At 44.3% G+C, this 25,746-nt stretch overlaps 1 protein-coding gene across 1 annotated transcript; it reads right to left on the bottom strand.

Annotated features, from left to right (window-relative positions):
• Positions 1-11,072: 11,072 nt before the first annotated feature.
• On the bottom strand, positions 11,073-12,721 carry Trmt12 (tRNA methyltransferase 12 homolog). The gene has a single exon (XM_021217136.1). It carries the CDS (start codon positions 12,612-12,614, stop codon positions 11,301-11,303), a length of 1,314 nt encoding a protein of 437 aa, XP_021072795.1. The 5' UTR covers positions 12,615-12,721; the 3' UTR covers positions 11,073-11,300.
• Positions 12,722-25,746: the final 13,025 nt, after the last annotated feature.

Genomic DNA, 25,746 nt, shown 5'->3' with positions numbered 1-25,746 from the left:
CCTCTGCCTCTGCCTCTGCCTCTGCCTCTGCCTCTGCCTCTGCCTCTGCCTCTGCCTCTGCCTCTGCCTCCTGAGTGCTGGGATTAAAGGCATTCACCACCACCTGGCTTTATGTTTTACTTTTAATAAAATAATATAAAATAAAATAAATAAAACAAGCTTAGTGTGGTGGCACACGATGTTGATCCCAGCACTTAGGAGGCAGACTGATCTCTGTGAGTTTGAGGCCAGTTGAGGTTACATAGTGAGATCCTATATCAACAAACAAATAATTTATAGGCTGGGGAGTGTGTGTGTGTGTGTATGTGTGTGTTAGAGCACTTTCCCTGGCATGTGTTAGGGAATGATCACCACCACAACAAAAATACTGAAAAATAAAACAAGAAAAAATGTTGGGGGACGGGGCTGAAGAAATGGCTCAGCAGTTAAGAACACTGACTGCTCTTCTGAAGTTCCTGAGTTCAAATCCCAGCAACCACATGGTGGCTCACAACCATCCGCAATGAAAGCTGACATGCTCCTCTGGAGTGTCTGAAGATAGCTACAACATATAATAATAAATAAATCTTTTTTAAAAAAGAGCACAGTAAAAATAATTTTTAAAAAAAAGAAAGAAAAAATGTTGGAAGTACTTAGTATGGTATGTCATGAATAAATTTTAGGAAAAATATCCATTGGAGCTTCTATGCTATTTCAACACTCTTTCCAATATTCTGTTTATAGGAGTATGGTATATATATATACTCAGTTTGTTACAGATGGTAACCATCAAGTGGAACTCAATGTATTTTAGAATAGAAATGATTACAATATGTTAGTCTAGGGTCATTGCCGACCACAATGCAAGGGCTGAGGTACTTCTGAGGAGAATGCAGACAATACTTTAAGGTCACGTCAAGGAGGAGAGATCACAGTAGACAAATAAATGATCATGCATCACATAAGGCTCAGAAATGTTAGGGCATTTCATGGTTGTGCAAACACAGTACAAACTAAGGTAGCTAGCTGTGCTGTTGTGGCATCCTCTTATAATACGCTGTCCACTGTTATATGACATGCCTATTTCTGGTACCCAATGGCAGATAGATGTATACGACCCTTCAGTATAGGATCCTGGAGGGTGAACTTCTGATACTCACTTCTCATTTCACAGCTGCTGTGAGTGGAATAAAGGTTTGAGGTAGACACTTGAGTGTTGTAAAGATTTCAACCTTCTAGATTCAAAATAGCCTCAATTTGGAGAAATAAATCTGAATAGGGTCATTTTTTAAAAAGTGGACACACTGACTTTAAAATTCATAAGAAAATGGAAAATGTCAACAATAGTTAAGATCATCTTAAAGAATAAAATTTTTTGTTGGCTTTGTTTTGTTCTTTGAGACAGGGTTTCTTTGTGTAGCTCTGGCTGTCCTGGAACTCACTCTGCAGACCAGGCTGTCTCCAAACTCGTATCGATCCAACTGTCTCTACCTCTTGAGTTCTGGGATTAAAGGTGTGTAACCCTACCCCCCCCACACACTTTTTTTTTCCTATAAGCTGTCAAGGCCTAGTCCAAAGCTGTAATAATGAAGACACATGGTGTGGTGTATGGCTAAGGGTAACTAAACCTATGGAACAGAATAGAAAATGTAAGGAAGCCAGGCACTGGTGGCACAAGCCTTTGATCCCAGAACTTGAGAGGCAGATCTCTGAGTTCCAGGCCAGCCTGGTCTACAGACCGAGTTCCAGAACAGCCAAGATACACCAACAAACTCTGTCTCAAAATACAAATAAACAAGAAAATGTAGGGAAAGCCTGACATATAGTTACCTAACTCATGATGATACAATACAATGGGGAAAGGAGTATTTTAAAAACCCAGTGAATAACAGGACAGAGGGGCTTGCCTAACGAATTACAGCATGCCGTCTAATGGGGAAACACCCCAGAGTCCATCTTGTTTGAACTGTGGGTCACCACCCCACGTAGAGTTGCATAACTGAGGTAGGAGATTATGAAAATGTTTGGCAACCATGGAAGACTTCTGAACATGGAATGCCCAAACATGAATTCAAAGTCAAATGTGTAATGAGCCAGACGGTATTTCTAGAAGGGCTCATTTGTGTGTCACAGGACTTCACTGCAACCTTGGTTCTGCACACACGTGTGTTTTGTGTGGCATGTGCCATGCAGTGCCATCAAACACTGCCTGAAACACCTGGGCTCACATTTGAGAATATGGATGACTTTTTTATTGGACACACAAAGGTTTTTTATCTTAAATACAATAGGTACACTACTAAAAACAAAAAAACAAAAAACCCACTAAAACCAAAACCAAACGAAACCAACAACAATAAAACCACCCAAAGACTATTTTTCCTACTGTTGCTCCTCAGCATGTATCACCAAATCAGCACTTGCCTCTGGATTATACTGTGTTGGAGCGATTGGTTTTAAAAATCGTTGAGTTGCTGGCTTGAGCTTCATAAGAAAGTCACTAAGTAAAATTTGGTTTGATATTTGGACAGAATTTCAACAATTTCCCAAATGCTTCCAAACATGCTTCTGCCATTTTCTGCTTTATTTGTGCAAAGCTTAATTTTCAGTATTGACGATTATAAAATCAGTCTAAGATGTTGAAGACAGTTAGAGGGTCCATGTAGTACCCTCAGGCACAGTGGTGTCAGGGTGTAAGACTAGCTGAAGACTGATACCCTAGACTTAAATAGTATGCAAGGGCAAAGAGTATTTATTTAGCTGAATTTCCTGAATGTAGGGCTCTCCCCACTTGGGAATGGAGACCCCTGATGGACTTGCAGGCCCAGCTTTTGGTGTTCATCAGGGGAATTTCAGGAGGGGTGTGTGTGCCCTTTTACCTTGATTGGTTAGCTCTGTCTCTGGGGGTCTGATGGATTCTATAATTGTTCAGGCCCTGGAGACCTCCCTGAGGGTCGATTACTCATTCTAGCTGCCTGTTCTTACTGCAGGTCAGATGACAAGGTGTCCTGGAATTGGCTGCCCGCAGCTGTGGTTGGCTGACCTCAGGTTCCTGGATCCAGGTTCTCAGAGAACCTTAGGCCTAGTCTCCCAAACTGCCAGTGTGTAGACTGTTTTTGGAGTCAGCCTGTCACTGTCTTACTCAGTCCTCTCAGTGTCAAGTGCCTTACCCACTGATCCATCTCATGCACCCACCAAGATTTAATTCTTTATGTAGAAATAACATGTCTCACCAGTGTACAGACTTGCTTTTGTCTTTAATAAATGGTAAAGCTATGTTAAGATTTTTTTTAAAAAATTAACTTATTGACTTTACACCCTGTTCACCGCCCCCCTTTTGGCCACCCACTTCCCACAATCCTTCCCCTGTCCTCCCTCCCCTTCTTCTCTGAGCAGGTGAGCTCCCTCCCTGGGTATCCCCCTCCCACCCTGGCACTTCAAGTTTCTGCACGGCTGGGCGCTTCCTCCCCCACTGAGGTCAGACAAGGCAGCCCAGCTAGAAGAACATACCCCACAGACAGACAGCAGCTTTTGGGACATCCCCCACTCCACTTGTTCAGGACACACATGAAGACCAAGCTGCACATCTGTTACATATATGCAGGGAGGACTAGGTATGTTCTTTGGTTGGTGGTTCTGTCTCTGAGAGCCCCCAAGAGTCCAGGCTAGTTGACTCTTTTGGTGTTCCTGTGGAGTTCCTAACCCCTTTGGGGCCCCTGCAATCCTTCCTCCTATTCTTTCATAAGCGTCCCCAAGCTCCACCCACTGTTTGTCTGTAAGTGTCCATATCTGTATGAGTCAGCTGTTAGGTGGAGCGTCTCTGAGGACAACTTGCTCCTGTCTGCAAGCATAACAGAGTATCATTAATAGTATTAGTGATTGGTGCTTGCCCATGGAATGGGTCTCAAGTTGGGCTGGTTATTGGTTGGTCATTCCCTTAGTCTCTGCTCCATTTCCTGTGCCTGCATTTCTTGTAGACAGGATAAATGTTGGGTTGAAAGTTTTGTGGGTGGGTTGGTGTCTCTGTCACTCCACTGCTTTCCTGTCTGGCTATAGGAGGTTTTTGTTTTTTTAATACTCTGTTCGACTAGCATTTATAAGACTTCAGGAATCTTCAGAGCCCATAAAAGGCTCACTTTGACAGTGTTGGAGAGCATTTTCATGCGTTTTTATGGAGAAGGTATTCCTGCCATTCTGGAAGCTGGCTGATTTACTCCTGGCATTGGGTAGCAAAATATCATGATACTGATAATGCATGTGGTAGGTATACAACATACCCTTGCAGTGTGACAGTACTTCTTCATGATTAAATTAGCTACCTCAACTGTGGCTTCTCCGGGCCTGTTGCTCTCTTGGCACAAGGGACCTGAAGTGCCCCTCAAGAAGCCCTGGCAAGTTTAAAGATTATTATTATCATTTTATTACATGTCTTTTGATGAACTAGTTCCCATGTTAGGAATCAAGACCCCTAGACCCACAACATTGGAATGAGAATCACTGGCTTCCCTCATGGCTTCCTAGGAAAGATAGATTGAGTGTGTTAATTTCCTATTGCTGCCGTTTCATACCCTGAACGCTGGGTATCTTAATCACTTTTCAACTACCGTACAGAGACAACAAGACCAAGACATCTTATAAAAGAGAACGTTTGTTGGAACTTATATTTCCGGATAATGAGTCCATGCCCATCATGGGCGGCGTGGTACTGGAGCAGTAGCTGAGAGCTTACCTCTATCTACAAGCACGAGGTAGAGAGAGCTAACTGCAAATGGCTTTTAAAACGTTAAAGCCCATCTCCAGTTACACATCTTCTTCAACAAGGCCACAATTCCTAATCCTTCACAAATGGGAGACATTCTCACTTAAATAACTACATTGCTTCTCTTAGTAAGTGTAGTGGTCATTGAGGATAATGTCCCCTTTTGACGACATTACTTTATCATAACTTATCATATGTTTCAGATATTAGGATAAGAACTTATTACAAGCCATTATTCAATCTATCATTGTGGGAATTTTTATTCACTTGCCATCCCCCAAAGCACAGTAGTCTATGCACACAGAACACAGCTCCACATAATGGTGTTTAGCGTGGATACAGGCCTCCCAAATGGCTGTAACTTGAGCTGAGGGACGGGCACTGGGAAGATTTACATATAGCTCATGGGAGTTTGAACTTCTTCCTGTGCCTCTTGTTTCCTCTAACTGTGGAAATTATCTTGGATGATCACTGTCATCAATTCTGGATTCGATGGATTGACTTAAGTCCGACAAAACTCAGTTTGTCATGGGAAGCTGCCTGTATAGTCACCAACAGTCCACAAGAAGCAGTCCTCACTAATTTGCATAGAACTTCGTTTTCCTTGTCTGTATGGCTGTCCCCTGCAGAGATGACCTTGCTGTAGGTTAGTGGTTCACTTGCTGTGAACTTCCACGGATTCTTATCACAAACACTCTTTACCTCAGAATCTCCTGGGTTGAACGTCCCAGACAATAGGGCTAACTCACACTGCAGCCTGGACAAGCAGAGTCTCACATACCCTGGGTCCCACTGAGAATGTCAGTCTCCTTCTCCTCCTCAGCCAGTTTATGAATTAGAACCATGACTCCCAAGTTACAACTTACCAGAGTCCGACAGAGCTCAGTGTACTTCTTTGGTAGTAGAATAAATTAGTTCTGGTGAAATGACTGGATAATGTGCAACAGTTAGTTTTTGCTATGAGGAAGATACCGTATCCTCTAAGCAAACTTCTTGGGGCAGAAATCTTTCACTGATGTAACAGGCTGCTGGTCTCACTGGGGATTCTCCCCTTCTCTGATACACAATATGCCATTTATTGTTTGTCTGGCCGAGTCAACACAATACCATCTGTGGCACACTGCAACGATCCAGATCTCATCAGACTTTATTGGTGAGAGGGTAGGAGGGTTAATTTAACTCTGTGGCAAAACTAGACATGCGCCCTGAGGTCTCTTCAGCATAAAATCAATCTTCTGGTCCAGCAGCCTGAGGCTTTAGCTCCACACATACCCTCACGGCTTCTGCTGGTGTACACAGGCTAGGTCTTTTGGTCTCCTTGGGTATATAGGCTCATCTGGAATTGTTGAGAAGTATCACCGGCTGAGAGCTGCTTCATCACACTATGTGGCTTCTGGCATCCTTCTCATAACTGGCTTTGTTACCGGTTCTGTTTTTAAATTATGTGAGCCTAGACCTTTCAAAAGTGAACATCACTAAAAGATAGAAATTAGGGCAACCTTCTACCAATCTGTTTCTATTTGGCTACCTAATGGTAGTGCACATGTGGGGATGCAGAACTCAGTGTTGGCCTCATGTTCATTAATGATTATCTGCCTTTGACTGGAAGGCTTTGACATTTAAAAACCCAGAGATCTGTTTTGTCATTGAAATTGTGTATGATCAAGAAGCAAGTAAACTTGCAGGTTATATCTAATCAGAAAGAAATGCCATTATATTGGTAATACTGCACTAATTACTTTATAAGCATTCTCAATTATTAGAGCACAGAATTCTTACATGCTTCATGCTCAGGTTTTTGTTTCAACAAAAGTATATGTACGTGTGTACTGGAATGAATTTCCTAAGTAATTATTAAAGCTAGAAATTTTATGTACAAAAATTATTATAATCTAAATAGTATTTTAAAAACTAGATAAAACGGTTAATTCGTTGGTCATAGACATTGAAGGACAGTAATCCATGAGACATGGGAGGCAACCCAGGTGAGTCAAAACTACTCCTGTTTACTCCTGTCTGGAGAAAGTGGCCAGCTGGGCCTGGAGTTAATAGAGTCCAGGCTGACCAGGCTGGGATCCCAAGGTAACTACAGTTCACAGGGTGGACTGTTAGAGAGTGTGGAGAAAAACAAGTGTACTCAAACTTTTCCAGAAAAATGTAAGGATACATCCCAACTGTTGGCCTCACCATCCATAAGGTCAACAATATTTGCACAACAACACAAAAATGCATCATATGCTAGTACGGGCTAGTTCCATTAATAGTACCTTCTTACCAACTGTAGGAAATGTGGACAGGTGGCAAAAGGGCCATGCTCATGGGGGAGTGGAGTGTGTGTGTTCTCTGTGTGTAGGTATGCATGTGCCACTTCACATGTGTGAAGGTCAGAGGACAAGTTAGGGTGTCACTCTTGCTTCCAGATTTTCAGCATCTCCAACAGCCCAGGGTAGTTGGTCTGTGATCTTCCTGGGATTCTTATTTCCGCCTTACTTCATGTGGACTCTAGAGATCTGAACTCACAATTGTATGGTGAATGCTTTAACCACCGAAGCATCTCCTGGCCTGAGAGCACATTTTAAAACTCCAGGGAGCCAGGCATATGTTGGTGCACACCTATAATTCCAGAACTCAGAAGGCTAAGAGGATCATATTGAGATCACTCTAGATTAGAAACTTTAGGAGAAAAAAAAATAAAAAAGAAGGAAAAAAACCTACTTTTAACAAATATATAAAATTTGTATTAACCATGTTACATTTTCATTGTAAAATTCTCCAATAATATCTGATTCTATTTAGATGTTCTTGAGACGGGGACTCATTTAGCACTGTGTATGTAATCAAGGCTCGTCTCCAACTGTTCATCCTGCCTCTGACTTCCAAGTGCTGATATCACAGGCCTGTGCCTCCACATCTACTGTACCACACTCCTATCCTGCCTTCAGCCCTTACTCTTTCTTCTCCATGTACACAAACTTGTTTTAGCCCCTCAGACGCCTCCTCCACAATGCACTTGTGTACTTTATCCTCAATTCTGGACCGATAGCGCCTGTGCTCCTTGGACCCCATCATCACGCATTCCAAGGAGTTGGACTTTGTTGTTGGATTCTTGTTTTATTTTGTTTTGAAACAGGGTCTCTCTACATAGTCCTGGCTATCCTGGCTATGTAGACCAGACTTTCTTCAAACTCAGAGATCCACCTGCCTCTGCCTCCCAAGTGCTGGAATTAAAGGCGTGCGCTTTTAACCATTGGTTCCTGTTGCACCAAAAACCTTTCCTCCCAGGACTCGCTAGGATGCGGATTACACAAAAAGGTTATATGTGGGTGTTGTGTGACTTTTTGGTCTTCCACTATGAGGTCCATGGAATCTGGGTTTGGTTTTGTCCACTGTTTCACTGCAGTGTCCAGTACATTGCTGGTTCTTTATGAGTGTCTTCCAGTAAGAGTTTGTGATAGATTTTTTTTATTTCCATGGCTTCTCCAGTAGGTGGCGGCATTAACAGCAAATGAAAAAACTTGATTTCAGAAGTCTCAATTTTAGGTGTGAGCATTGCTGTACTCCTGTTATTGATTTATTATCTGCCCTTAGTACTTGCCACACTGCTGTGTGGTCGCTTATTTATTGTTTCCTATATTGTATGCTACTGTCTGTCAAATATATCATACGGATACGTAGTCCACTATTCAGAATACAAGAAACATTTTCTGCCTATGAGAAAAAAAAAATCCCAACTGTGGCATAAACAGATTGGGTAGCCGAGGTCAGGGGTTGGGGAGTTGCAGATTTATTTTTAAATGACAAAGATTAGAAAGACTTTTCAGGGTTCGTGTTGCTGAGCAAGGATTTCCTTAATAAAAGTCCTGTAATCCCATTTTAGCATACTTGGATGCTACATCTCCAGGGTAAAACTCAACAGCCTCCTTGGAATGCCTGCTCCGGGCCAACACTAGCTTACCTGACTGTTGTAGAAAACTTTAATCCCAATCAGCAGATTCTAGCTCACCTTTGATCACTTAGTTCTCCCGGTAATGAGAAACCAGGGATTTGCCTTCCCAGCTGTCTTTAGTTCCCTCCTGTCTTGTTATGTAACCCAGGCCACCTGGGACTTGAGGATTAAACAATGTTTAGTGAAATGAATCCCACCAACTCCACCTGACACCAACTGCCTGGTCACAGCATATGACAAAAGACAATTCCTCAGTTCCCAAGTGGTGCTCTCCCTTGGACTCAAGCCCCAGGTTGGCATCTTTAGCATTTTAGTTCCAATATGGCAAGCTGTTGGCGCACGAGTGCAAAGAAACCTAGCCAGGGAGAAGGAAGTAAGACAATTCAGGCAGACACAGGAAGGACTCTCCGAGAAAGGGATGTTACAAGCAGGGGTCTGCAGTGGGGCCATAGGATAGCATTTCCTTGGGAGCCTGTGGTGTACAAGACCCTGCTCACAACAGTCTTTATCGCCAACAGGCACATCACCATGTCCTGTTACAAGCAAGTCACAATGGCTCACTTCTGGAGCATTGAAACTCTGGGGCCTAGCTCTGCCTCCTCCCCACCCAGCAAAATCTCACCCAACCAATTCAAGAACTAGTTCTAGTTCCTCGTAGACTTCCTATTTTCGTCAGAACTTTCTTCCCCCTTTTGCATCTGTCCAGCAAGTTATCGCGTGGCAGCCACTCCGCTCCAGCACTGAGGACCTGTGTACTCTCTGCTGCTAAGCTGTGAGCTCCCTGGGGAGAGGACTTCTTTAACCTAACGGTCCTTTATTTTCTATACCTATCACATGTAGAAGGCACTGAATATTTGTGCTTAATGGGAAAGGCACCGGCAGTCCTTATTGCTACTGTTGCAAGAGTAGCAGGCACACACAACACATGTAAGGCCAGGTTTTATAGCAAGACAAGGAAGAAGACACCCTGTCCTCTGTCTCCTTCACCAAGCAAACCAGCTCACAGGGCTTCAAAGTGCATCAAAACAGAGCTCTATGTGACCCTCAGCGATCAGCTATCCTAGTAGCGAATGGCAGTGGATAGTAGAAAGCCTTGTGATTTTATAATCAGATGGTTTGAAAACTGTGGAATATGTTTCCTACCTTCAGTAGCAACAGCTGCTACTGTTGCTTCTAGACCTTGTATGTGTGTGTGTGTGTGTGTGGTTTTTTTTTTTTTTTTAAATGAAAAAGAAATACTTTTCAGGGCTAGTGACGCTTTTCAAGGATTTCCTCTATAAAGGAAGTCCTGTAATCCTGTTTTAGCATACCTGGATGCTACATCTCCAGGGTGAAAACTCAACAGCCTCCTTAGAATGCCTGCTACATCTCTGTACCAGCACTAGCTTACCCAACCACTACAGGTACAAGTCATACTGTGGGAAACCGGTGCTTTGCCTTTCCAGCTGCCTTTATTTATTTCCCTTCCTGTCGTGTTATGTAACTGGGCTATGTGGGACTCAGGATTGAACAACTCTTAGTGAAATGAATTCCACCAGCTACACCTGACACCAACTGCCTGTTCACAGCATATGACAAAAGGCAAGCTCTTCCTATAGCTTCTTGACCAGGAAAAGATGATAAATCCAAAGTTTAAGGTCTATAAAAAGCTTAAGATTTTTGTATAGCTATTGTAAAGCCCGAGGCTAGAACTTTAGATTCCTTACAGTTCAGAGAAGTGATTCTTGGTTTTAAGACAAGGTCTCACTGTATACCCTGACCCAGGTTGTCCTTGAACTTACAGCACTCATCCTGTCTTCAGCCTTCCAAGTACTGAGATTACACGCATGAGTTGCTGCATTGGGACAGAGAAGTATGTCTTAACTCTCTTTAACATAAAATAAAAACGGTCTAATATTTAATACTCTCTCACACCCACACATAGACACTCCACTGAGGAATGATATAGAATTTGAGTTACCTCTACTTACTGTCCCTTCCTATGTAATTTAGTCTCGGTTACAAAGCAGCACCGCATTAATGCTTCAATTTGGAGTTCATAATTTGGTCACAATGATTTTTTTTTTCCAACCTATTATTTTTCAAGTCCCCATGGCTGCCACCTTAGTGCAAACCACTGTCACTTTGTACCTGTAAATTACAAAACATCTGTAGAAATGGACACTGGTTTCCCTATTTTGATCCTGGCTTACCAGTTGATTTCACATGATGTAGCTAGTAATCTGTGGGACCAATACTGTATTTCACTGTAATAATGTCTGTATGACTTACTAGAAAAAAGGCCACACGATCCAATTCAAGGAAACTCTATATGCAAATAAATCCAAGACCAAATGAATATTAAGGCCGTATCATTGAAAGCTAAGGTAAAAATGCAGAATTCATGTCTGCACAGATGAATCCTATTTTAATGAATCACATTGGTTTCCTCTGATACTTTAATACATTCTCAACGTGATCAACAGAAGACAAATTTTTTGGATTGATCTAGAGTTCATTTTCAGACCACAAATCACTTTAAAAGGTCACCAGAAAACAGAAGGCTGAGAACACGGGCCTCGCTGAAGCACCAAGGACCACACATCTGGCTCTACTGTGTCATTAAGTCTACCCCTTCTAGACAACCATAGGACAGGGGCGGCATTCCAGATCTAGGACTACGTGATCCACGTGGGGAGCGTAAGATTTCACTGGGTGGACATGCAGAATTTGTGTCCTCCACGGCTTCCCATGCACTTGATGAAGAAGAGAGACGATCTGAGTTTCTGCAGATTCTGCCCATCTTTGCCACTCTGGTTTGCTGGCCGATGACATTTCCCCCCTGAAATTCTCAGTAGTTCTATTTCCCCGTTTATCAGTGGTGATTTTCTGGGGATGAGGCCAATGCTCTTTTTCCACATTACTGCTTCCAGGTGGCTGTGGATTCTTTCCTGAGAAAGACTCTACGTTTTGGTGGATATGCAGAATACCCCCAACGTCTTTCCGAAGCACTCGGCAGGCAACGGGCCAGCCTTCTTCAGAACTGGGAATGAGCCCGAGGTTCACCCTATCTGCAGTGTTTGAGAGCTTCAGTTTCCTGTTGTCCCCAAAATGTATTTGGCATCGGTCTGCCACTCCATTGATCTCCAAATTGTTTCTTAGAGCATCTACGGCATGAGGATTCCATTCACAGGCATGCACGAAGGCCGCGCCAGCATGAACTAGGAAGGGCAATGTAAAATAACCAATCCCTGCGTAGAGATCCACCAGGACCTCTCCAGCACAGGATAGCGATGCCACTCGAAGTTTCTCGGTGATGTTTCCGAAGGAGAACATGCACCGTGTCACATCAAACGTATACCGGATGCCATTATCCATATGCTCTACCCAGCCATGGTCACCCAGCAGCAGAGTCACTGACGGAGTTCGAGTCCCATCCGGTAGCACCCGCCCTCGCTTTGCCAAACGTTGAACTCCGAGGGCCGAGGCAACGGTCTCCCAGAGTTCTGGTTCCAGACTCTTCCACGGCGTGGCCTGGAAGCAGTCTTCACTAAGCAGTATTAGGTCGCCATGCCGTTGCCAAGACCGGGGCAGATCTGCCTCCAACTCAGCGGTCCACGTCACTCCGCGGTCCTCCATCCAACGCCTCACCTCCAGACACAGTCTCTGAGCAGGTGAACGAACCCGGGCCTTTTTGGAAGGAAGAGGATCCGGGAGCCGCGTCAGCACACAGGCGCTGCCCGGGGCCACGCGATCCCTCAGCTCCCGCAGATGCTGCTCGGAAAGGCTTCCCGCCAGCACCGGCAGCGCCACCGCGCCATCCCGCAGCTTGGCCACCCGGTGCTGCCTGTCCAAGAGCTTCTGCTCCTCCAGATAGTCTCGGTATCTCTGCGTGAACCGGGGCTCAGTCACAACTGCGACAACTACAGGCTCCTCACACTCTCTCTCCATGTCGCTCGTGTTTGGACCCCGTCGGTGTCCATCGGGGAGATTCTCCGGTGGGGCTACCTTCTCCCTTGGTAAGACTGCCGCGACAACCGGAAGAGCTAAGCCCGCTCCGCTACGGCGCACCGGAAGTGGCGTCCATAAACAAAGCCAGCTCTCGAAGTATTCCTGCGATCAGGGAATGGAATTTCGGGTGCAGTGGGTCGCTCTGTGAAGCCGCGGCAGCCATGTTTGTTATGGTCAGTCTGTACTGTCTCCCACTTAGGAAACTTAGTAATTCTATGAACCAAAACTCATGAAATGAGTCGATGTCCTCCGGAAACGTTATACACTCTCTTTAGGGATGCTCGTCAATTGTTTAAAAAGTGGATTTGAAGGGGATGAATTTGCAGAAAGGATTCCAAAACTCTAGTGTTGCTTATAAATTAGCACCAGCCACCTTATTGTTGGAAGTGAAATGTTATAAAGCTTCCTCACTCCCTTTTCTTGTAAAGATTTTTCATCACAGCTGCCTCGTTTTCCAAGGAGGGAAACGTGTTTTAAAAGAAAGCAGGATGTGAGTAAGTAAATCCTGTCAACTCCCCAAAATGGGAATCTTTGTCTAGAAAATGTTGATCACTCGAACCACCTTGAGAAAATTGCTATTCTAATGAGAGATGACCTGGAGGGTAAGGGAGTTATTTGCCACCAAGCCTGACAACCAGGATTCCCAGACTCCACATGGTAGAAGGAGAGAACCAAACCCAGGACTTTTGCAAAATCATCAAAATCTCATAATTGCTGAATCTCGTCTTTTGTAAAACACATTTATCTTTTAGGGGGCAGCGTACTCACGTCATACTTCAGGTGTGAAGGTCAGAAGACAACTTGCAGCATCTCTCCTCTTTTCCACCATGTGAGCTCTGAGGAAGAAACGAAACTCAGGTTGTCTGACTTGGTTGCAAGCTCCTTGTGCAATCGTCTTGCCAGGCCATCCTCGTCCTTTTATGTATTGACTTATAGTTCTGTAAGTGTAAACAGTGAATATTCATGAGCTATAGCCGTAGCACATTTATCTGGCCTCTTTAAAAAATATATCAAATGTGAGACTTTCTATCAAACGCTGGAAATTTTCTGTTTAAGACAGAAGTTGAAATCTTTTTATCTCTCCCCAATTGTGAGACTTTTATGCAAATGTTTTAATTTTCCACCTGTGCAGTAATCCCGTTGTTTACACAAAGGTCCATTGCTGTATTCCAGGAATTTGATATCCTGTAGCAGTGACTTCTTTCTTCTTCTAACCCTGACCCCTTCCAGCTTTCCTTATTTCCTGTGTGCCAGTTCCCTTAATTAAGGTTATGAGGCTGAACTCCAGACTGGGGAACAGACCCAGTTACCTCCTGCGTTAGAATAAAAGCCAAATGCACTTCCTGTGTTTGTGTGTTCTCTCTTCTAAGCACACCCTCTTGATCAAGAGGTGAAGTTTGCCTTGTCCAGACAATTTGGTTGGAATAGTACTCTCTTCCCTTTTTTCCAGGAACTTATTTTTAACACCTCCCGTCGAGAGCATCCCTTTCCTAGCATGCCTGAGGACTCGGGTTATCTGTATCTTTTTCTTCTGTGGTTCACCAGTTATTTAAGACTGCATTGCTTTATTTCCATATACTTAAAAAAGTTTTCAAATTCTTGTTTTTATTTATTTCAGTTTATTTAAAGAATGAACTCTACCATTGTCAAAGAACATATTTTGTGCGACTTGGGCTCCTTTGGACTTACTGGAGTCTTTCTCATAGTCTAGGATATGGTCTGTTCTGGAGAACGTCCTGTGTGCATTTGACAGGAGTGTCCGCTCCGCTCTTTCTGTGTTCTATCTGCTAGCAGGCATCTTTTCAGCTCATGCTCAAGTAAAACAATTCTGAGGTGGTAGAGTGCTTGTCTAGTATGCCCCAGACTCTGGAGTCAATCCCTGGCCATACATATCCCTATAAACCCCCAAACACAATATTCTATAGTCCTTCTTACCGAGACCACAGTCTCTATCCAGAATTGCTTAGGTACCTTATACAGATCTAAGCATTAGATAAGATCTTATCACACACACATACACACACACACACACACACACACACACACACACACACACACACTTCCTTCTACCCCACTTCTGTGCCCAGAAAACTGCTTCTGCCCTGTTATTCCACCATACCTGTCAGACCTAAGACAATGAGCACCTCCACAGGACTGCTTTCTATCATCCTTTCCTTCTTCAGTAAGACAAGCCCTATTCCATATCACCATGCAGAATTTTACCGTCAAAATCTTTTCACTTCATGCTGGCTATCTTTCCCCAAAGTGGGTTGGTTTGTTTCCAAGAGCTAGGGGATGGAGTTGGACCTTCTCCCTTACTGTATTTCATTATTATTTTCATGAATACTGCCACACTCAGCGTGTTATAACGTATTTACAAAAAGAACGTGTAAGTGATAAATGAAAGTGAACTGATAATGAAAGGCTGGATAGAAGAAATAGCTGAAGGAAAATTACTTCATAGTTTGAGTGTTTTCGTTTCAAAATATTGTCGCTAGAGGGCAGCAGTAGCCAGCACAGAGCAGTCAAAACTGACAAAAGTCCTGGAGGGTTTGCAAGTCTAAGGCTCTTCAAGGATCGTACCTCTTCCACTGGCCTTACCTGACACCGTTAGATGCCCTTTACTGACACGGACTACCCAGGTAACCAAACGTAGCTCTTTCCAGGAACGCATTAATAAGACTGTACACAGGTTTCACTGTGTGATAAACGTTGCTTTTTAGAGTGGTGCTCTGAACCCATATATAGTTGTAGTGCCACGTGATTCCACTGGGGGCATGCATGGGGCACTAAGCTGGTGATATTCCCAAAAGAAATGCTTTAAAAAAAAAGATTCTTCTCACCCCTGGCCACAGAGCTGTGTGGGCCTTCTCTCCACCTTCTCCTCACAAGATGCTTTTTTACACATCTGGCCAATCCTCATATGAAAACTTTTGGGAATCACTGAAGACGATGACCTATCATATCCCTGGAGAAGGCTGAAGGGCACACCCATCTCTTACTTGCAGGGAACCTCCCCTCATCTTTGAACTTACCTGAGGTATAGCCCCTATGTTTCCCAGTCACTTTTCTCTGCCCCCAATGCCAGTGTTCCTTCTCACTGTGGCTTTTCATTTAATCTTGAATCCTTCCCTGATTCCAAGGTTTAGGATGGCATCCTGGGAACCGGGCAGGTAACTCCTGCTGTTTTTTGATCCATCCCGCCCAGGGTGATGGAGAGTGAGCAGACTGTGATTATGAATGGTACAAAGGAGGAAATGGGAGAGACATAAATTAATACTTCAAAATACAGCCAGAAGCATATGTTTATTTCGAGTATTGTATCAAGTTTGGTCTTGCGATAATGTTGTGTAGTATGTTACTTGGCCTGGTGGTTTGAATAGGTATGTGCCACTCCCCACCTCCACCCCATAGATTCATGTGTTTGAATGCTTGGCCCAAATAGGGTGGCACTATAAGGAGGCGTGGCCCTTTTGGAGTGGGTGTGACCTTGTTGGAAGAAGAGGTCACTGTAGGGAGAAGCTCTGAGGTCTCCTATGCTCAAGCTCCACCCAGTGTGGGATCCAGTCTTTCCCCTCCTGCCTGTGAATTAAGATGTAGAACTCTCAGCTCCTCCAACATCAAGTTTGCCTGCTCGCTGCCATGCTTCCTGCCGCGATGATAATAATATTGTTTTGGTCATTTTGTTTCTTCACAGCAATAAAACCCTAAGACAGTCTGCATGACAGCCCCGAGTTGAGCTTCACTCTTGGTCTACTGACTGCTGGGGTCCAGGAGTCGCCTCATGGACACCAATCTCAGTCAGACAGGGGTAGTTTATTGAGAAAACGCCCCGGAACTGATTGATCAGGGCCACAGTTCAGACTTGGGAGCTGAACTGTGAAATTAAGTTAAGCCTAAAAGCCACACACACACAAAAAATCCGTGCCAAGTTATTTCTCTAGTCAGGATTTAGGAATAGGGGATTTCCTTAGGAGCATGCCTTTGCTGTACCCGTATTCTGCTCCCATTGGTTGGGGTATTCAACTGTGGCAGGAGATGTGCCTTGTCTAACATTCATGTCTTAACTTACCCACCAGGATTGCCCACGTACATGTCTCTTTCTGCCAGGTAGGATGTCAGTCCCCAGGGAGGTCTTGGGAACTTAAACTTTACTTGCCCTCATACTCAAATGGAAGTCTTATTCTAAATAGCTTTGTATAATATTGGTGCAGATGTTCTTCTTATATTGGGATCCAAGCTTATTGTGTGTAGCTATACAAAGCAGTTCTACTGACTTCTATTGTGATTGGTTTCCGAGGGCTCAGAACATAACAGAATATGTAATCTGCTTGAGCATGAGGAAGTTTCCCAGTAACAGCAGAAACAACATATGAGGAAGTTTTCTTATAATGTTAATAACAGCACAAAATGGCAGTCTAGACAGGTAACAGTTACCTAGGACTTAAAAGTCCGTCTAGGCCTTAATATTTTACCTAGGCTTTATGACTGATGAGACCAAGACCTAGAGAGATGTAGTAGCACCTTGCCCAAGGGCATCCTCATATTGTTGTGCTGTGTATTATGTAGTCAGGACAGGGTCATAGGGCTTGTCATTATGGGATCTAAGGTAAGTCTTGTCTGAGAAAAAGACACAGCTGTCAGCCCTGCCAGTTAATAACTTTGTAGCTCCAGGAACATCTCTTAATTACCTGGGCATTAATTTCTGTATCAGCAAATTAATGATGTTGTGCTAGAGTCTCAGGTCCCAGGTTCTGCCTGGGGAAATTAACAGTACAGAACCGAATGGCTTCAAGTACTCTCCCTAGTCCAGAGGTTCTGTAGCTTCAAACTGTCTGAAATTCTACTCACCAAAGCGGCTTCCCTGGAAGTTCTCCCTCCACCACCCTCCACCGTCAGAGTGCTCTGAGAGGGCATATCTAAAAAGCACATTCCTAGGGTCGCCCTCGATTGAGCATATATTCATCCAGATCTCTGCAGATAGGACCCAGCAGGCTACCGTATTTATTAAACCACACCGTAGGTGACCTAGATTGTATCTTGTGTTACCAAGGGATGTGAGGGGGAAGGTAAGACTTTAATAAGGGGAGAGAAGAAGCTAATGCATGCTCTGAAAGTGTGGTGGATTGAATGAGAATGGCCCCCATAGACTCATAGATTTGAATGCTTGGTCCCCAGTTGATGAATTATTTGGGAAGGATTAGCAGGGTTAGCCTTGGAGGAGGTGAGCCATTGGAGGTGGGCTTTGAGGTCTTAGAGGTCCATGCCATTCCAGTTTATCTCTCTCTCTCTCTCTCTCTCTCTCTCTCTCTCTCTCTCTCTCTCTCTCTCTCTCTCTCCTCTCCCCCTGCTTCACAGCTGTGGATCACATATGAGCTCCCAGACCCTGCTCCAGCACCAGGTCTGATCACATACTGAAGTGCCTGCCTGCTACCATGCTCCCCACCATGATGGTCATGGACTCAGATTAAACCCAACACTTTTATAAGCTGCCTTGGTCATGGAATTTTGTCAAGGCAATAGAAAAGTAACTAAGGGGCTGGTGAGATGACTCAGTGAATAAGAGCACTGACTGCTCTTCCAAAGGTCCTGAGTTCATATCCCAGCAACCACATGGTGGCTCACAGCCATCCGTAATGAGATCTGATGCCCTCTTCTGGTGCATCTGAAGACAGCTACAGGGTACTTACATATAATAATAAATAAATCTTAAAAAAAAAAGAAAAGGAAAGAAAAGTAACTAAGACAGACAACAATTGTTTTAAAACAAAGATATAAAACCAGACATTGGCGTTTGGAATCAGTGAATGGATTGGTTTGACTGTAGAGAAAGGGTGCTCTGGTTTCAACGTGGCTTGTTCCTCAAACTTTCATACACTTGAGACTTCCATGGTCTTCACTGTGGAGGTGAGACTTTTAAGAGATGGGTCCTAGTGGGAAGTGTTCATAGTGTTCAAGTGAAGACCTGTCCTTGGGACCTCTGCGTTCCTCTGGCTTCCTGTCTTGTTGGGTTCTTGTTTCCATACATCTTTGCCATCTCTATCCACTATGAGGTGATACAGAACTGAGGGGGTTCCTCATCACAGTCAGGATCATGCTCTTTACATTTTCAACCTCCCCAAATATGAAGAAGCCTCTTTTACTCATGAAGCTAACCTGCCTCCAGTATTTCACTGTTGTTATGCCAAATGGACTCATCCAAGGTCATCATCAGTAGTAGAAAATTACCTAAATGGGCCAAATCATGGTCAAGAACGCAGCTTTCTAGTGATGAGAAGATTAACGTCTGCTAAATAAAAACGCATTTCTGGCACTGGGAGTTGGTGTAGTGAGTAGCATGCTTGCCATACAGGCAAAAGAACCTGAGTTTGCGTCTTCACATATCAAAGGGTGCAGACAGTGCGGAGGCAGCAGAGTGGTCCCACTTCGTAGCCTTCAGAGAGACCGGTCTTGGGGGGAGAAGAGGGTCATATGCGCCCACTACAGACTGTTTTATAGAGGGGTAGAGGGAAGCAATGGCAGTACTTGCCCTTGGAGGAGCGTAGCCAGGCACCTTAGTGGACACAGGTAGCCCGGGGGAGAAGCAGAAGGGTAACAAGGTGGAAGACTGGCTCAGGATGGTGTGGCTGCTCACAGAGGGACTCCATCAGATCAATTGGAAGTCCAAACAGCAAGTCTTTACGTCTCTACTTCTCAGGCTAACGGATAGCAAGATGTGGCTAAGTGACTCGCTTGGGTTCCTACAGGGTATGAGAGTTTCACAGGTCTCTTAGTTCACTATCAAGTGAGAGTTAAATATAAATTAGCGATTGCCCAAGGCTTCCTTTTCTTTCTTACAGGGAATTACTTTAACAAAACTATAACCCCTGCTACACCAACAGTTCAAACAAGGATTAAGTGAACATTCAGCAAAGAACTAGATGATCTATTTAATTACCCTACTGTGGTGTATACATGCATGTGCTAACAGACACACACACAGACACATGTAGACACATACACACAGGCACACACACAGACACACACACAGACACACAGATACACACAGAGACACACACTTCATGATTCTAAGCTACTAACCGTGTATAAAGTGAGTCTGTTTTGGGTACTTAATAGACAACGTATGCAAATGTTAACCTCCTAGACTCCATCCTCCCCCACCCCTCCCAGGGAGGAGAGAGCCATGGGTCCTGATGATCCTATGGAATATCTAACCAGCTTCCTCACAGCCATTCACACAACCCAGGCAATAAACATTAGTTTCTGAGTTACACCCACTTTCCCATTCATCTTTTGCGGTGGATGCTCTTCACATTCCTAAGATGCCCTGATTGATATCTGTTACCTAACCACATCCCCAAATTTTCAGTTCCCCAGATTATACTTCATTTATTATACATGCCTTCTTATGATTTGTATGGTTTTGTGTATCCTTTGAGATACATTGGGTTGGCAATAACATTACATTGCAATTCATATGAATTGTTAAGCATAAACTAGCTCCAGAGGCATTCTGAAAGATGTCGTACAGACTGATGGAATGGATTGTATAGTGGTCCCTCTCCTCATGTCTGCCTAGAATCTCCTATGACCTGATTTGGTCATTGCAGATGTAATCAGGGTGAAGCTATACTGGATTAAGATGGCCTATTAAATCTGACGTCTGGTGACCTTATATGAAGAGATGAGGACCCACAAAAAGTATGAGGGTCCATACTTGAAGAAGGAAGACGGGAACATGACTTTGAGACAAGCTAAAGGATAAGAGCCACCTGCAGGTGGAACACTCATGTGGGAGTTTCCTAGAGTCCTCTCGGAGAGAACGTGGTGCTCCTGACATTTTAACTTTAGACTTTAAGCCTGTAGGATTATGAGGAAATAGACTCTGGTCCTTTAAGCACTTAGTTTGTGGCACATTGTTGCTGCAATCTTAGGATATGACATCCTGTCTTAGGGAGAATGTTTCCCATGATTCATCTGCTCACTCATTCACTTACCTGGTATCTCTGTATTCTGGGTGCAGGGGGACACTGACCTGTAGCTAGAGAACACATGATCATTGGGGCAACTTCTGTCCTCAGTAGCTTTAGCCGATAGCATCAGAGTGAGTACTGGTTTCAGGGTTGTGTGGCCTCTGCAGTTGCACCTGGCCTAAGACTCGGAAGCACCTGTGTGTTGTGTTTAGCACCCTGCTGTGGCTGTCCTGAAAAATATACTTTTTGAATAAGCGACTCTCCATTTTTATTTTGTGCCGAACTCCACTAATTATTCTTCTGTGTCTTGTCCTTCTGGGGTAGCTACATCATTACTGGTGGTATCAGGAGGACACAAAGGAGGACCCACAAAGGTAATAGGGCAGTGAGAGGCCAATTTTTTTTTTTTTTTTGGTTCAGATGCTATCATAGAGAACCTGACATAAGGTTAAACTCAAGTTAACTAAACAGACCGGTACCTAGCACCAGTTTCCAGGCTACTCCCAATAAGACCTACGTCTCCAGGTTACCCTCCCCACCCCAACAAGACCTGAGTCTAGCACCAGTCTCCCCAACAAACCTGCATCTCCAGGTTACAAGCCTGCCCCTGGCACTTCACTTTCTAACAGCCACCAGTCAGGAGGAAAGCAGAAGGTAGGTTTATGGTTTGGCTCCCGGCACCAGGCAATTATGCTTAAGGCCACAGTAGCCCCCCCCCCCAATTAGATGCTTGCCAGTCTGGAACACTCACCCCTCTCTGGACATTTCCTATAAAACCTCGTCCCAGTGGGTGTTTGGGCTTTTTCCCACCAAAACCATCCTGTGGGTGGGCGGTGAGTTAAGCCCAAGCTCGAGCTTGTGATTAAAGACCCTAGTGTGATGACATCGGATGGGCTCCTGATTGGCCTCTTAGGGTTCATGAGTGCTTCCTGCTACTACAGTAGGACTCCTTAAAGGAGGAGCTTGTTCTTCGAATAAATTAGAAAAGCAGGCATTTATAAAGCCGTATGCTTTATAAGCAACTGCTGAGAAACAGATCATTAACAAATATGTGAAGACATTCTCTTTTTATGTGTACTTATAGTATGCAAAATATAATGTTCATATACATCATTATGTGTATTGGGGTCCTCTTGCATTACATATGATGGTGCAGAGGAAGGGGTTTCCTTTAATAACCCTTCCTGTTTCACCTTACCCACACTACCTTTCCTTTCCTATACCCCAAGAGTCTTTCTTTGACTATTGTGTACTTCCAGGACTCGTCCTTCTGAATCTGGCTTGGCGTGTGTACATGAAGGTCTATGTGTATCGTTCAGTGCATCCATTCATTCAGCTGACGGGCTTCGTGGCCAGTGCAGCAGTCATGATGGATGTATAGATGTCGCCATAGTTGACTTGGTTCCTTTTTTAGGATATTCCCGGAAGTGAGGTAACCAGATTACATGGAAACTCTTTTTAATTTTTTTTTTTTTTTTTTTTGAGGAAATGTTGAGGGCTTTTGGTGCCGCTTCTAGGGGTTTGGCATTTGTCACTGGGCTCGGACAAGGAAGTGGGCTCAGATAACAATATTAGAAACGGTGACCACGGGGCTTAGTTTACCGCTTTGCTGAATTGCTCCCTGTGCGATCCTTTGCTTACTACTGTACTTGACTGCTTTCTTTCTTTCTTTCTTTTTTTTTAAAGATTTATTTATTTATTATATGTAAGTACACTGTAGCTGTCTTCAGACACTCCAGAAGAGGGCGCCAGATCTTGCTACGGATGGTTATGAGCCACCATGTGGTTGCTGGGACTTGAACTCCGGACCTTCGGAAGAGCAGTCGGGTGCTCTTACCCACTGAGCCATCTCACCAGCCCACTTGACTGCTTTCTTGTGTGATCGCCTTGCTTACTACTTCGCTTGATAACTTTGTCTTTGATCTAAGAACTGACCATGCTTTCTGGATAGACCCAGTCTGATATAAAAGCAGGCTGGGGAGAACTAAAGCTGCTTCAGACTCAGCACGGTTATAAGTTTATCTAATTGTTTTTCTTTTTCCATCCTCACTCCCTCGCCTGAGACCCTGTTGATTGACTGAGCTGTCTTGGTCAAGGGAATTTCATACTGATTTCCACAGCGGCTGCTCCAAGTTACGTTCCCAGCGCTAGGGCGTCGGTTTTCCCCATCCTTGTGCCAACATTCGATGACTTTTGTCTCTTTGGTTTTTCCTTAATGACAGCCATGCTGACTGGGGTGAGCAAGAATTTCCATCTCCCTGATGACTAAAAAAATGTTGATTATTAAGAAATTTTTTTGGGGGGGCTGGTGAGATGGCTCAGTGGGTAAGAGCACCCGACTGCTCTTCTGAAGGTCCGGAGTTCAAATCCCAGCAACCACATGGTGGCTCATAACCATCCGTAACAAGATCTGATGCCCTCTTCTGGAGTGTCTGAAGACAGCTACAGTGTACTTACATATAATAAATAAATAAATCTTTAAAAAAAAAAGATTTTTTTTTTCTGATTCTTGGAAGAAGCCTCCAAAAGCCAGAGTGGCTTATGGGAAGGAGACTCAGAAAAGCACACAGGGACTACCTGGAAAGCCTTCATCTTTTACGTGACAGTCCCAGAGAAAAATATGAAGACATTAGAGCGACAGTCTAAGTGAGTAAAATCCCCCTTCCAGCTCCTCGCTCTGTCTGCTTCACAAGGTGACCTTGAGCATCGTACGTGCAGAGTAAGATATCTAACACGAATGTGCAGCCAGCTTGTCTTTCCGTCTCAGCAGCCTTCGGTTGGGACTTCCCATTATCTGTAGAAACACTAAAGTTCTTGGCACTATGCTAGAGGTTGGGTGGATTTAATTAAAGTCTGGGTTTTATCTTTTCCTTTTACCCAGAGCTCCCATGGACAGCAATCTGTATCCTGACTCCACACTTGGCACCTGCTGCTTCCTCTGTCCAGACACTGTGGGCAGCCATGTTTCCTCCTTTAATCATGGAATCCTGTCCGTGGTAGCTTGAGTGAGGAATGTTGCCCCTGGCCTCGGTCATCTGAAATGTAATCTCCCTTTCCTGCACTGGTTGGGGATGTTCGCGTGGTGCAGTCTTCCTAGGACAGTGTTGTCACTAGGAGCAGGCTTTTGAAAGACTCTCAGCAGCACTCCGGTTCCTGCTTGCCACTTGCTGCTGGCATTTGCAGATGTGAGCCCTCAGCACCCTGAGCCTACCACTGTGCCTGCCCTTTGATGCTGTGCCTCCTACCATGATGGACTCACGCCTCTGGAACTGTAGGCCAAAATAAACGGCCATCGCAAGCCCCCTTGGTCATGGTGGTATCTCATAGCAACAGGAGTGTAACTAATGCTTTCTGTCAAATGTCGCTGGCTGCTTCTCATCCTTATCTCTGCCTCAGTTCAAACAGGAATCAGACCTTTCCCCTTCATGAAGCTGTGATACAGAGGATCCATGATTCACTTAAAACTCTTTCTATTTGGTTGTAGGTTTGTCCTAACCACCAGCCCAAACTGCTACAGACCTAAGACTTGATGCTTTTGTAGTACCAAGGAAGTGTTCGTGAACCTGGGAAGACCAGTTAGGAGCCAGTTCAGTGTAAGTGTAGTGCCAGGGAAATGTTAGCAATTCCCAAAATAACAGACAGGAGTCTATCTGATGCAATGCACAGCAGGGTCTTAATTCTACTTGAGCTAGCGCCCCTGACCCCCCAGCACACCGCTGTCACACAGGACAGTTTTGGTGGTGGGGGGAACCCTAAATATATATCGGGGCAAGGCTTTATAGCAAGCAGCAAGCAGCGGGTAAGTGTGCAAGCATCTAATTGGAAAGCTCCTGTGGCCTTTAACATAACTGGCTGGTACTGGGAGTCATATCATAAACTTAACTTCTGTTTCCCTCTGTCGTTAGGCAGGAGATGGGTTTCTATCCTGGGGGTGCAGGTTTGTTGGGGGAATAACCTGGAGATGCTGGTCTTGTTGGGAATTAGCCTAGAGACTGAAGCTAGGCTCAGGATGTTGGGGGGCAACTTGGAAACTAACGCTAGGTCCCAGCCTGTTAGTTTACCTGAGTTCAAACTTAGGTCAGGTTCTCTAAAGTGGAGTCTGAACTTAAAAAAAGATTTGGCCTCTCATAATCACACCAGGGGCTTTATTCGAGCTAGCTCAGGCATACACCACCATTGCCCTGCAGAAAAACCCCTGACCATTCATCGAGGCAAGGTTTTTACAGGAAGCAGCGAGTGCGGGGTGAGTGCTTCCAGCCTGGCAAGCATCTAATTGGTGTGTTACTGTGGCCTTTAGCAGAATTGGCTGGTGCTGAGAGCCGAACTGTAAACTCAACTTTTGATTTTCTTTCTAATTGGTGGTTGTTAGGTAGAGGGCGGCTTGTCTGGATTGGTTGGGGGAGATTAACCTGGAGACCCAGGTCTTGATGGGGTCAGTCTAGAAACTGGAGCTAGGCTCAGGTTTTGTTGGGGGCAACTTGGAAACTAATGCGCCAGGTACTGGCTTTGAGTTTAAACTCAGGTCAGGTTCTCTAAAATGGAGTCTGAGCCCAAAAATTTGCTCTCTCACTTTCTGAGTCCCCTGCACCAGGGGCAATGGGGTCAACTCAAGGCTGCTCTTTTGTCTGTTAGTTTTTAACAAACTTAGGGCTGAAATTATGAAATATGAATCCAGTACTTCAGCATCCAGGTCACTGGGTACCAGGGGCAACACAACTGCCTGAGTAAGGGAGAGACTTCCTTGTTGTCTTCTGTCTGCTGCTGAGTCACAAGCGCACTTACATGCTTGACCCCACTAGAAGCTAGAACAACACTGTAATTACTTCATACACGTTATATAACTTTACAGAATGTTTCAGAACAAGAATCCACACTATGTCCCAATGAATTCCAACTTGAAATTCATTACAGTAGCAAGCAGCTCCTGTAATGATAATGATACAGAAGATCCACAGCTCATCAGAAATGCTTCTTATTTGATTGTAAGTTTACAGAAAAAGTGAACAGCAGCCTGGTGTGTGTGTGTACACATATATGTACATATATACAAAATATATATATATATATATATATATGTATTCTCTCTCTCTCTCTCTCTC

This window comes from Mus pahari, chromosome 17 (assembly GCF_900095145.1).
Source record: "Mus pahari chromosome 17, PAHARI_EIJ_v1.1, whole genome shotgun sequence".
Classification (NCBI taxonomy): domain Eukaryota; kingdom Metazoa; phylum Chordata; class Mammalia; order Rodentia; family Muridae; genus Mus; species Mus pahari.
This window is presented reverse-complemented; position numbering and strand designations above follow the sequence as displayed.